General features: G+C 38.1%; 1 protein-coding gene and 1 long non-coding RNA gene across 2 annotated transcripts in view; one reads left to right on the top strand and one right to left on the bottom strand.

Moving 5' to 3' along the window:
• PDE11A (phosphodiesterase 11A) overlaps positions 1-13,741 on the bottom strand; it is a 129,528-nt gene that overhangs the window by 25,609 nt on the left and 90,178 nt on the right. Inside the window, exons 11-15 of the mRNA XM_021399741.1 lie at positions 12,877-13,023; positions 12,664-12,771; positions 7,211-7,320; positions 4,428-4,518; positions 1,353-1,453 (exon numbers count right to left, since the gene is read on the bottom strand). Of these exons, the coding sequence (XP_021255416.1) occupies positions 1,353-1,453; positions 4,428-4,518; positions 7,211-7,320; positions 12,664-12,771; positions 12,877-13,023 (557 nt within the window). The remainder of the gene's footprint in view (positions 1-1,352; positions 1,454-4,427; positions 4,519-7,210; positions 7,321-12,663; positions 12,772-12,876; positions 13,024-13,741) is intronic.
• LOC110400113 overlaps positions 1-13,741 on the top strand; it is a 64,050-nt gene that overhangs the window by 34,832 nt on the left and 15,477 nt on the right. The window lies entirely within an intron of this gene.

The following is a 13,741-nucleotide window of genomic DNA, read 5'->3' as shown; positions in this document are numbered from 1 at the left end:
TTGCAGTTAGACCCGAGAACGTGTACTTACACATCCCCGTGGTCCTTGTATCTCACTTAAAGCTGTCAGCAAGTTCCACTAACATACCAGTCCTCAGATCCTAGCAAGCCTAACAGACAGCTTCAAAAATTATGTGCCTAATAGGATTTGTCTTCCTGAGGATCTTCATATCTACAAACATGGGCTAATTTTAGCAGTTATTTACAATAAAACTATTCATAAAAACCCTAAGTACAGTTTCTTTGAGAATACACTTGCAGGGAACAAAGAACATCAGTGTCTCTGCTGCGAGTATTGTTCAGAAACAGCTCTTTGCATAATAACCCAACAGTGAGAAAGAGAAGTATTTTCACTTCTTTGTGAGAAGTATTTTTACAATTAACAGTTAGAATTTCTGAAGTTTTCTGGAAAATTGATTTGGTACCAAATATCAGCACAAGGTAATTGAGAAATCTATGTACACTCCTCTAAAAGTTGAGGGGTACATTACCAAATGCTACCCAATGATGTATGATAAGATGCTAATGGACATCCAACAAAAATTCCTAAGGATGAAGCCTTGCCAAGGCTAGGAAGGCAGCACCCTAAAGCTGCACACCTGATGGTACTCTCCTAGCAAGTCAGCCAGGTACATGCCAGAGAAGGGGCTCCAGCAGCATAACGTCATAGTGGCATCATGACTCTTCCAGCTACATGCGCGCTCCAGTCTTACCGCAACTATAGCTTGGTAATAACAGCATTTGAAAAACATAAAATAGCATCAACTTGAAGACTACTTAGAGATCTGATATGCAGATGAGAAAAATGAAGAAAACTGGATAAGAGAGAACCTCTTACATTTCTCTACAGTTAAACTTTCCGCAACATATTTCTCTTCTGATGCAAGTTAGCATAACTTATCTTCAAAAAGCAACATGTATGCTTTCATTACCTCGGTATCCAGCTCTTTTATTAAATATAATATTTTTAGTATAGATGGTTGGAAACTCTGAAATGGTGGAAAAGAATTCTAAAATGTCACTGATTTTCTACATGTCTGAGGAAATATCGCATAAGGGACAGAAGAATTATGGCAGCAAACTGTAGCTGATTCCTGACATTGCTTTGAAGTATGAGCCCAGGACATTTCCTTTGTCTTTTGTTGATGTAGACATTACACATTAAAGCAAAACTTACTTAGACACTTGAGATATTTCTATTAGCCCAAAATATGCAAAGTATTAGACTAACTCTCTTCAACCACAGCTAAACATTAATTGCTCATATTATACATACTTATTGGTATTTAATAGGTCATTAGAGTACATGCTTCGAATTTTCATTTGTCAAAAACAAGAAATGCCAATACTTACTCAAAATACAGAGTGAGGTCTGTTGCCAATATCGATTGCTTTAGAAGCTGCATAAGGTCACTGTAGTCCTTAGAGGACAAGTTAGCAAAGATGTTGTGACCCTGTAATGAAAGAGATAAAGAAGGGAAAGGACTAGCAATCAATATCGGTTTTTAAAAGGTTTTCTAACTCTTTCTAACAGTCTACTGTTCCTCTCTAGCAGAGGCCTTTTCTGATTCATGGCAAATCTATGACAAAATAATAATGTTAACACTGTGGAGATTACATTGGGGTGTAAGATTTGACAATTGTAATCAAGCATCTGGGATGTTTTACTAAACTCTGCTGAAATTATAGCCTCTTGAGGAAAGATTTACTCTTTACTCCTACCCTGCACAGACTCAGTTTATGGAGGAAAACTATGGATACATCTCAATCTTTCCTCTTATTAAATGTTTTTGGGAGCTGGGCATTGCAGCTTTTGAGTTGTGCTCCTAATAGATTTATCTGTGCTGCTGCTTGCAGGCACACAAACTGCTGTTAGAGCAGTCAAATACACTAAATCAGTTTTTCATTCAAAACAGCCTGTTTGCTCTCTCTGACCATTATTGCATTCTTAAAGCATACACAAGCTTTCCCTGCACAGGCTGAAGAACCACAACTTTCTGTGTTTTAAAGGCCCAATAGGCTACTCTGTAAGGGTCATGGGCTTAAGAATTTGAAAGGTGCTCCACAGCTAGAACGAAGGGATACAAACTACTTAATATTGTAATTTGAGAGCAGAGAGGTACTTCTGTAACTGAAATTCTGAAAACTAATAGGGACAGAGATCCTACAATTTCTGTATGAAATCACCCACAGAATCAGTGATGTTCTTGCTAAACAGAGTCTTATTTTGGTGGCATTTAGCACTGTAATGCACAGATTCAGTATGCACTGCCATATATGCTAAGGAATATTAAAATGCTCTTAAAACCAAGAATTTTCCAGCAACAGGACTGTTATAGCCATGAAGGTCTGAGGACAGACAAGGCAAGGTTTGGAGGGAGAGTTAGTTAGTTCTTATTTATTTGTTTAATAAATTTGCTTTGGTCTAAAAACTATAATTGCCATGCATAAAACATGGTCTTTGTGACGGTGAAATGAATTTTAATTTTTAGCTAAGCACTAAAAAGGATTTGAAAATGTAAAGTTTATTTGTGAAAAACAAATTTAAAATTGTAGCAATTAAAAAAATCAACAAAGCAAAATGTATGAGGAAGACAGCAGGTATTACAACAGGAGTAATTTAACAAGTTGTCAATCTATATGTATATATATATACATATATTTTAACCTTTTTGATCTGTTTCACCAGGTGTAAAACCGTGCCACCACAAAGCTCAAAATCATTAATACTGAGGTTTGCACGACAGGAGTAGAGAATAAATAGCTCTACTGTCCACCATGACAAAAATTTAAAGTAATCATACACTATTCTATGTTTCATTTTAGATGGCAAAACCAGAGTAGCATATCAACATTAATGCACAGGATATCATCTAATTTTAGCATATTTGAGGGAAGAAACGAACTGCTCAGCTTGTGAAAGTTGATACGTCTATTTAAGTAGTTTGGAGGATCCAAATCTGTATTTATTCCAAAACGAGTGGTGTTGCAATCCCATTAGCAAATAGTACCTACTGGATAAAAATTTTACATGATTAATTTTTGGATCTGAAAATGAGGACTAGAAGAAGCAGCTTCTTGAGTATCTAAAGAGGAAGACTTGTAGTTCAAGTAAAATTTTATATCTGAAAAAGATTCTAGATTCTAAGCATCCAGAAAAGAAGTAGATTTCAAGAAAAAAAAGTAATTTAATAAATTTATTGATTTCTAAGCTGGATTTTTTTAGAGCATCTAGTCTGACATGAGCTATAAACTTACACAGAGCTGTCCACGTCTTAACCCTGTCTTCAGAAGGATGTTCAGTCACAAAGACTTCAAGAACTAGGAAGGCTTCTTTAAGCAGTCAGTCTCATTGATTTAAAAACAAAAACAAAAAAACCCACTTCGCTTTTCTCCTGTTCCCTATGAACTGGTCTATTTAGCTTTCAAATGCTGCTTTTTGTTATGCCTTTCTCTGCTAGCTGGGGAGCCATTACTAGGGGATCATCTTTTAGATAACCAGGTTAAACTGAGTAGATAGAATTGTTTAAATCTCATGCTGGGGCTCTCCTTTACCATGTCTACATTGTAAATATTAAATTCAAAAACTGGACACTAAAACCACAGTCAGTATCCCAAGACTGATCTCTGTGACACTGCATACAGAGTAAAGCCATTACCCGGTTCCCGTTTGCCTGTAATCATAGGACATCCTCAGATGCTCTTGAAAAGTTACTGCAGATTAGAACAATCTCCAACTGTGCTGTATGAATAACACTTGCTTTATATGTACTGAATACATTTTGTAACAAGCTATCTGTAAATTAACACAATACATCCATTTTCTTCGTAAAGATTGTGTGTCTATCCCTCTACTTCTCCCACTTACTACACAGCTAGGGCAGTGCAACCTGCGTACTGTTGAGCTTAAGATATTCTAGGCAGGGACTATATCTTTATATGAATCTGCACAGCAGCTAGTGTATTTTGGACAGTGCAATATTGCTGATATTGATTAAAAAAAACATTTAGTAAAATAATACAGAACCACAATAAAAATACTGACTACAGAATGATTGTCAAATAAATCAGGCCAGTCCAGCAAAGGATGACTGAGACGCACTGAATGCAACACAAACACCTATGGGGAAAGGTAAGAGCATTTTATCTACCTATAAGGCCCTGAGCAGGATCTGTGTAAGACAGAAAAACTGACAATATGATTAGAATATATTCTCCTTGCCCCTAGCTGATTGAAACAGATATAATCTCTGGGATCTACGATCAGCATTTGTAATTGTTTAATTTTGTGCTAGTTGTGACCTTTGAGGTAACCAATAAATAATTCCTCAAGGAGAAGGCATTAAAAAAGTACTGTATGTGGTATTTCCTTTCCCTGGCTGAAACTGCTCAACAGCTTATAGTGAGATTAATAGTAATGCTTTGTACCTCACTTTGGAGAATCATGACGGCATGATTGAAATGGTGGTGCTCCAAGGTAGCAGAGGTGCCGTAGAGCTGAGCTAAGGCTGATCCGCTCCTGAAACAGAATACAAGGAGTCAACAAATGCTGCTCGGTTGCTTACGAAGCAAATTTCAGTGAGAATTTAGTAATGAAAGCATGCAGCCACACTCACCCTTGTGCATGTCAGCAACCATACTTGAAAGAGTTAGCCAGATCAAAATAGTCACTTATAGCCAAATACATGGCATTGACGCTTATGCTAAATATCGTCAGCTGACTAAAGATAATAAAGATAACTTGCTGAACAAAGTTTCAGAATGCAACTTCCAAGCAGCCTCAGCAATGCTGCAGCACAGCACACCACTGTGCAATAAAAACAGACTGTATCATCCTTGAGAAGGGGTCAAGAGACCAACTCTTCTATTACTTTTTATTTTCAGTTCTTAGTAGATATTAACAAAAAAAAGGCTTACAAAAAGGTGATTACATACCTTTAAAAACAAACAAAAAAACAAGTTCAAATGCAGTGAGGTTCTGTCTATATCTAAAAGCACGCACTTAAAAAAAATATTAATCTAAACAAAAAAAACAGCAGTGAGAGTAGTAGATGCTAAACTTTACTTTTACATTTATCTAGAATGTATTTTTTGATCACGTTTATTATCTAAACCAAAACTGAGCTTCAAAAGGCACAGCGCAGTTGGGTTTTCCAAGTTTAAAGAACAAAAACCTATGAAATACAGTTATTAAATTGAGAATTATTGGGAGGTGCAGAGAATTGAACTGGATTGTCAGAATAGTTACTGTTCATCATTACTTCACTTCTGGGACTCAGCCTAGAGCGACAAGATGGGTTTTCTTTCCAAAGAAATGAGAACAAGAGATTATGCTAGAGACAAACAGAAAGAGTCTCCTAGGAAAATATACTATAAAACTGCACCATACTGCTATTTAATTACCAGAAGCATCTATATTAGAGAGAAGGATGTCCAGGAAACATCATCCCTAGAGAACGTGGTGTTGAGATATATAACAGAGCCATTTCAGACAGCTGTGATATTGCCTTCATTGTACACCTCTTGAACTTTCAGAACACAGAACAGTAGCACTGAACACAAAACAGGAAAATGTGCTTAAATTTGTAAGTCAAGTTAGAGGAATAAATCATAGCTGCTGTTATGAAAACTACAGCTTCTATTTTCAGGGATATTTTGTACGTGTGGGAATCTTTGTCTTTTGTTAAATGTCTTCAGCAATTTCTTTATGGAGTCATAAAATGGCAGTCTCCTCTTTGTACTCAGTTGTCAAGGAAGTATAAGTGATAGCAGTCTAATACTGAAATCTCAGCCTTTAACTCAGCCATCTCTCTGCACAAGAGATATGGATGTGTAATGTTACAGTAGAGAAGTGGTTAACTTAATCAGAGCCTAAAATGGTCTCGATGTAAATCTTAGGTTTCATTTCGGTAAATTAGGAACATAAACATCAATCAGCTGAGCTTCCCATTTGTCTCGTCTTTTTTGATTCTCTTCAAGACTCAGCTGCGAACAGGCATCTAGTGGTGCTTGGTAACCTTTGCACCATGAGCTCTGTCTTTTGAGCACTGCAATTGATTTTCCTTGCTATGGTGATTGAAGATACAGACAGTGTCATTGTTTCATTGAGATTGCACAGCAGCACCAATAGCTTAGGAAATAGCAGCTTAGCAAACATCAGAAACATCAATATGAGTGATGTTCACAGAGGATACTCACCCCCAGAAATGCAGCAGCCAGTGAGTATTACATACTGCAGCAAACAAGCTACTCCTACTGCCTTTCAAAAGCAGATTTTGGAAACAATCTGACCTTGGGTCAACAGAGTTCCCTTACCACCACTCTACAATGTACCCTCAAACTTTCAATTAGCCTGCTACTATTTCAGCAACGCATCGGAAGGTAGCAGCCTGGACAGTAAAAACAAACATGAGTCTGGGCTGCTGGATCAGATTCTAAGCAACTTGAACAGAATGACATTTTTGGAATCGAAAATGGTCTGGAGAACAGAATTTCATGTAGGTGACGTAAGAATGTGCCTGTGAGATCCAGCCTTGTGTTGCACTGGGTACTGACTGTGTCGAGAAGCAGCCAGCCCACCCCTGACCGCGGTAGCAGGTCTTCAAGCAGGCTCTGAGAACTCTGGCATATGGAGCAGGCCAAGGAGGAGGCATTTCTACAAACCAGAGGCAGCCCACCCGCTGCAGACGATATGCATCAGAACTCCAGCATGATGGTAGCAGTTTCATACTCCATATGCTAGGAATTATACTCTGTTCTTTCCTAAACTGTTTTGAAAGTTGTTGGGAAAACAGGATTTCAGTATTACCTCTTTTTTTGTTTAAATAGCTTAACTAAGTTATGCTTAACTTAACACATGCCAGTCAGCATGAGCAATCTAGATAGATGGTCTCAGTATTTCCTAAGATGAATACCAGAATTAATAATAACAGAGCCAGAGAGGAACATCAAGTTTTGGCACCACATTTCAATATTCGGTGTCAGTTCACAAGGATTAACCCAATCAACAGCCTGATACAAAGGACAAGGCAGCAATTACCCCAAAGAACAGAGAATTATAAAGATGGATAGTCCCTCACTACATACAGGAATAAGAATGCTTGGCCTTGGCCTGGGAGGCCTGAAATTAATGCTTCATTCTTTATCCTGGTCACCTTTTGCTCTTCTGTGGAAGAAAAACAAATTAAAGTAATAAGAATTAGAAAACTTACTTGGCTTGGAAGGCATTGTTGGTTCCCCTGTGGTCAAGGTCGTGACACAAGCATCCTACAATCAAAGCTAAAATTTCAATTTCAGTCAGAATCTCTTGAAATCCTGCTGTCTGAGAACAGAAAAAAATTGCAGCTGTAACTATCAGTAGCAAAAGGGATAAGTAATGTTAGTCCATCAAGCAGCAGCCAACTTTGTTTTGATAGCATGAACATTTCAGTAAAGAGAAGATAAATGCTTTATTGTCATATTATGTTCCCTGCTGCATGTTAGATGGTTAGCAGAATAGATACGTCCTTGGAGTGATCTGTTATTATCTCTCCATTGCATTTCCAGCATGACATTCCCACTACCCAGAAAGCACTAACAGCAAAAAGAGCTGAAAACAAACACCAGCGACTACACAGTAAGACAGGAAACGGAATCGCTAACCAGAGAAATACAAAACAAAATTGATTTCATTTTGAAATTATTGTTCAGATAAGTACTTTAACACAGATTTCTTCAATTCTGAGGTGGCCATCTTAGTTAATCCCTACTGTCACAGATATCTAACGTGTTAAATCAGAAGACCTATAAAAGATGCCAGCTAAAATATACTCTATGGAACTGGTATGAACAATTAAGAGATTTTTTTTTATCTGTGACACCTGAAATGAAGTGACATGATTTAAGGAGGAAGTATCTCAAAAGGCATAGTTCTGCTGCAGATACCCACTTGAATTTGATAGAAAGGTTTGAAAATTGATGTATTCAAATCTCCCACCACCAATTCAGACCAGATATACCTGTGTGAATGGGCCCTACAAAAATTTTTTGTCACCATACCTCTCCTTGTAGAGAAGATGTGCTACAGCAATTTTCCTGCCTGAACTGCCTCATGCCAGAGAAGAAACACCGCTGCTATTGCTAACCTCAAGCATCCTGAACAGGTCTCGTCTGAGGAGCTGCTGAAGGCTGTTCGGGACACTGTAGGTCTGGTGCACCTTACCCACAACATGGTTCTTCAACTTTTTAGAAGCCTAAGGGCGTATTGCCTACAAGAATGACTGACTGAACTGGAAAACAGTTAATCCTTTTCTTTCCACAGTGTCAGGCTCAAACCACATTCTCCAACTAGGCACATGATCCAGTTAGCAACAGAGGAAATTATATGAAAGAAACACAGAGTACATTTATATTGGAAGATAAAGCCTAGGTTGAACAGTATATAAGAAATCTTGAATTCCGCTGATTTTCAGTGGAGCATTGTTTCACCCACTGGCAAGAAAAGCATTAAGTGGTACAGAGACAATGAGTAACAGTGGGATCTGATATCCTTGCACTTCTGCAGGAACATACAGCCCGCTCAGAAATGCCAGTCATTGCCGCAATACCAAGTGAGAACTCTGCTATTCACTCAGAAGACCGTAAATTCTACTTAAATAAATGCATATTTAAATGCAAATATTCACTGTTTTCACAGTCTAAAATGTGGCAGCAGTTAATTCTTAGGCAGCACAGGGAACCAACACTGCCCCAGGTGCTCAAGAGTATATTTTAGCATGAACTATGGAAGTGCAGAACTTGCTACAAAAGCTTTATAACTGTACATCAAAGTTTATATATCTAAAAAGAGAATTAAATGTGAGGAAAAAGGATTCCATTCATTTAATATCCACTGGTGTACAGATTAACTTGAGTATTATGAAAGGACTTCTCCTGATTCTTTTTTTTAAATTTCAGTAGTAGATACCCAGACAGAGGAAACTGTCTAAAAATAGTATTTTCTGTTTAAACATTTTTCTCTTTAAACATTGCTCATGTATTACAAAAAATAATAAAAGTCTATTTAGGAAAAAAAAATTGAAAAGAGTATTGTAACTGACAACATACCATGCATCAACTTTCAGTCTAGAGAGAGTGTTCATGCTGAGTTAAAGCAACTTAAAATAGAAGTTTTATAATAGAATGTTGATACTGTAATAAATAGCCTTCAGCATAACAGAAGCTTTGATTAAACTCAAAGACTCAACCTGTATCATAAATGCAGGGAAACTGATTAAGGAATTTATTAACAGTAGCAATATCTTGAAAATAAATTCAACATTTAATCAAAAATATTGTCATAGAGTATATGAGAGAAATATAGCATATTTCACTTAATAAGAACGTTCAGTTTAAAACAATGTTATGGTAAGAAGATATCTTTTTTTTTTTTTTTTGCATATGTTCAGAGCAGAGAATCACATTTCCTCGTTTTTTGAATTTACACAGAGAAAAAAAATACATCGCTGTAGACGATGGCACTGTAAAATTTATTTTCACCTGAAAAAAAACGACACATAACTCACGAGTGGCAGAGTCTCCAGTGAGTTATGGAGGTCATTCTCTCATGTGAGGAAATGAATTGCATTCGTTATATCTTGCTCCACATTGTATGTTTTGTTATTAGCACACCAGATGGGATTTTAATTTTGTATTACTGACTTTTTCATTTTTACTTTTTGAACTAAGTATTAATATGGACCATGTTAGGCAAAGACATTGATTATGAAGGCTGGGCTTCATCCTGTGGTTTACTCTCATGTGATGTTCCTAACTTAAAGGGTCAGCCTCGCTTCAGTGCTTGCCTTCAGAATATTTGGGTGTGTCTGAAGTATGGCTCACAGGACTACGCTTATAATTATCCAGTGTCTAACTGGAGAGAAAAAAAATCTATATTTAGACATACAGGAATATATGGTACACATACAGAAGGCTGACAGAGGAGTGAAACACCTGGTTTAAGCATTGCAGGATTTCTGTTGGCTTGTTTAGACCAGCTGAATTTTGCTCCTGTTTTCAGTGAGAGTGAGGCCATTAGAAGGTAATCTGTTACCATGTAACATAATAATATCTAATCCGTTATGTTAAAACCTTCTTTAAAACTGCCTAAAATAGACCTATTTATTTATATTTGTGGTGCAGTTAATATTAATGATTTTCATGGAAAAACCAGGAAAAGACTACAACAACTTTAGGAAAGGGTCTTGCATATTGACATATTAGTTTACACAAACCCTGCAAAACCATACCAGGCACAGATCAGTGTCTCTAAAAGGCAGAGAATTTTCCCTTTTTACAGATGAAAAAGAAAACGAGGCACACAAAGTAGGATGGCTCTCCCAAGAAAAATGCAGTACAAGCAAACCTTGTGCTATTACTAGTCTCATGCCTATCACTTTTATGCCTCTTTTCACCAAATCAGTCTTCCTATCTGTGAAAGTGAGAGCAGCCAACGTGGGTCCCACACTGCCTGACTTCTGTTCTCCATCAAAGCTGCGGCAAGGCAGGGCAAGACGTGGCAAAGTCAAATGCCTCTGGTGCGCGTGCCCAGCCGTCCACATGGAATCTCTTGCTCAGCTCACCAGAAGTACATGTATTGAAATGAGCAGAGCTTGAAAATCCTAGAACACCTCTCACAGATATCAATGCTCCCACACTGCTTGCTTAAAAGCATCCTGAAATTAAACTTTGAGTGTAGTTGCAGATTTCAGCCTCGCAGGCCTGCTGTTGGCTGTTCAAGAAACTGCAATCTTCCTGCTCCCCGCTGGCTGCAGATTTGCGATTTGGCCGCCTCCAGCTGAGATGGAGGTGCCCGGTAGGAAAGAGCTTTCCCCACCCAAAACAAAACCTGCCGCAAAGCCGGCCTCGGAGCTCCATCTAGAGGACACTTTCCCCCGCAGAGGAGCTAAGCGGAGATGGGGTCTGTGGCTTGCTCGCTCCCAAGAGCGTTCGGCAGAAAATAACGTAATTCCCAGACGTTGTCTGACTTGACTCTTACTGCTCGGAGTGAAAACCTTTATATAACTTAACAACAATAACAACAAGCGTGCCATGCTCATAACACTTTTAAAACTACCAATCCCCACGTTACAATGAATTTTCATTTAAGATCAACAGAAAGCGTCTGCAGGAAGACATGGCTGGCTGATTCTGCCCAGCTGCACAATCTCACTCCCAAAAGAAGGGGTGACTTCTCTCTTTTATTAAATTTCTCTATTTTCTTTGTCTCACGTTGTATGACGCAGCATAGGGCAGACCTAGCACACAACCGTCATTTACGTGCCTGGGGACCTCATGGCTCTGCTTTTTCTTGACCAAGTTACCAGTTGTGCCACAGAGATCATGCCAAACCAGGGATGACAGCTGGAAATCCACACCAGTGCCAACTGTGCCCCATGAAGAGCTAACATGCCACAGCCCATCATATGGCCATGTAAAACTGTGGAAATATTTCAATGGCAATGGACTGATCTGGTGATCTCACTGCTGTATGAATGGTACAGGCAGTGCAGGCTCCACTGATAACGCACAGACTGATAGCAGGCAAATGCTAGGCATGCTGGCATCTCTGCAGCAACAAGAATGTAAAAATTCAGTAATTAAGTCAGAAGATCGTTCCTCTATCCCTGGGAAAGGAAATTTTCTTGTATTTGAAAATGCAGGCTTTGCTTTGGGGATCCTCCTTCGGTTGGTTCCTCATGAAAATATTCTAAGACACTTTTTTGTGATAAATGCTCTTTTAATTAGATAACATAAGCTTATGCATCAACCATCTTGTTAAAATACCACCTTATGAATATCAGAGATTTACTAAAGCCTAAAATATTATTTTCATTTGAATTTTTATCTGGAGATATAGAAAAAAAATTAAAAAGCACAATGAAAAGTGTTGTACGCACACAGATACATTGCTTCTCTGTTGCCATATTAACCAGAATCTTAAACATCCAGAACCACAGTCTTTTTACAGATACATTTGCAAGAATTAACTAATTAAATGTGCATTATTTCACGTGGCAAGGCTGCTGTGGGGTAGGAGGAGAGAGCGTAAAAGCACTGGTATTTTCAACAGAATTAACTTATATACTGAGAGAAGTTACAGCTACTGATGGTGATAAAAGCTAACAAAATGCACCAGTATTACAGTGTCCGATGAAGACAAAAGATTCACTTAGATCACTATGGAGGAGGACGATCTTAATATTTTAAGGCAGTATTTTCCACAACTGCTGGGATGAAGTGGGAGAAGAAAATATTAAATATCAACAAAATAAATAATTCTTCTAGGACTCTAATCTTCCATGTTTTTGCATGTCCCAATTTAACAGTCCAAAATAAATGTCAAATTAAAGAGTTCCAAAAGGAAAGCATTTTTGTAAGATGAAGATCATAATAACAAGCTCACTCCAAGTCTTCCATCTGTTTTCAGTCACTTTAACATGCCTGTGATATCACTGTCACTAAAACACTATGACGGTTTGCCAAAGACATGCCATCTTAAGTTGAATAACCTAATTCTGTGTGTGTATCCATTGCAAATGAACGAATATCATAACAACTAGAAAAACATGTTGGAAGACATTTAGACAGGTAAAGCAATGTAGCAGTAAAAGATCTTCCAGGATTGTGTCTGTAGCAGGATACTTACAGTTAACATGGCAAACATTAGTTGGCACACATTGAAAGCATGTCTCCAGTTGTGATACAAAACCATTCGATAATTCTTCCTAACTGTCAAAAGCCACCTACACAGCGTCTGAAATGAGAAGTACAAATTTTATCAGGGCTACTAAATGCATGCAAATGGACAGAGCAGTGCCAACATGGAAGCAGCAGATATCTCTGCAGAGCAGATGGTTACCTCGTAGTCAATTTTAAATTTCTGAACCATTCCAAGTTCCATGAACATCCGCAGGGCTGCAGTAATCATGGCATCCACATCAAGTGAGAAGTCATCAAAATGGATGTCATCAATGCCAAGCTCTGACACCAGAGGGATGTTTGCTGCCTGAAAATGCCAAAGGGAAAGAGAAAGTTCTGGTTCAAAGCTAGGTCCTTTTTTTCTGTGTCTCTTAAAAGAAACCACCCGTGTATCTGTTCTGATCTGCCAATACGTCCCCTGCTGGATGAGAATTCCAAGCAACAAAACCTTTATCTGAGAAATACAAACTGGTCAGGCTAACGGAGGTGGGGAACAGTGGGAAGGAGAAGGACCAGATACAAGTGGGAAATACACTCACCATCCCAACTGTATGTGGAGCTCATATACAGCAGTTACGCTGGAAGAGCTGACCACTTAACAGCTACTGCAGTAACACAATATATTCCAATGCAAATTACAATGCTGTAATGTGAGAAACATCTGGACAGCCAGCAGCTGTGAATTTTAATTGGTACCATTCAGAAATGCTAAGTAAATATACCGCTCTGCAGAATTTCCTCATCCAAATGTCCTTAAGTTTATAAGTATGTCAGAACCCCTTGCTTTATACTGTTCACATTGAACCAAGAGAAATACAAGAAATGCCGAGCAAAAATAGTTTTCAAAGTAACAACAAAAAAAATTAATAAGCTATAGCAAAAGCCTTATATCTTCTTTCTTCTATTTGATGGCAAATTCATGTTCTATTTGTAATAGAGGAATGAGCTTTTAGCGCAGACAAAAATATATGAGGGAGTGTGCGAGACTGGCTCATGAATACTGTTGCGCACATGGTCATGCTCTG

The sequence above is a fragment of the Numida meleagris genome, chromosome 5, assembly GCF_002078875.1.
Source record: "Numida meleagris isolate 19003 breed g44 Domestic line chromosome 5, NumMel1.0, whole genome shotgun sequence".
NCBI lineage: Eukaryota > Metazoa > Chordata > Aves > Galliformes > Numididae > Numida > Numida meleagris.
Note: the sequence above shows the minus strand (reverse complement) of the source record. Positions and strands in the feature narration are given on the sequence as shown.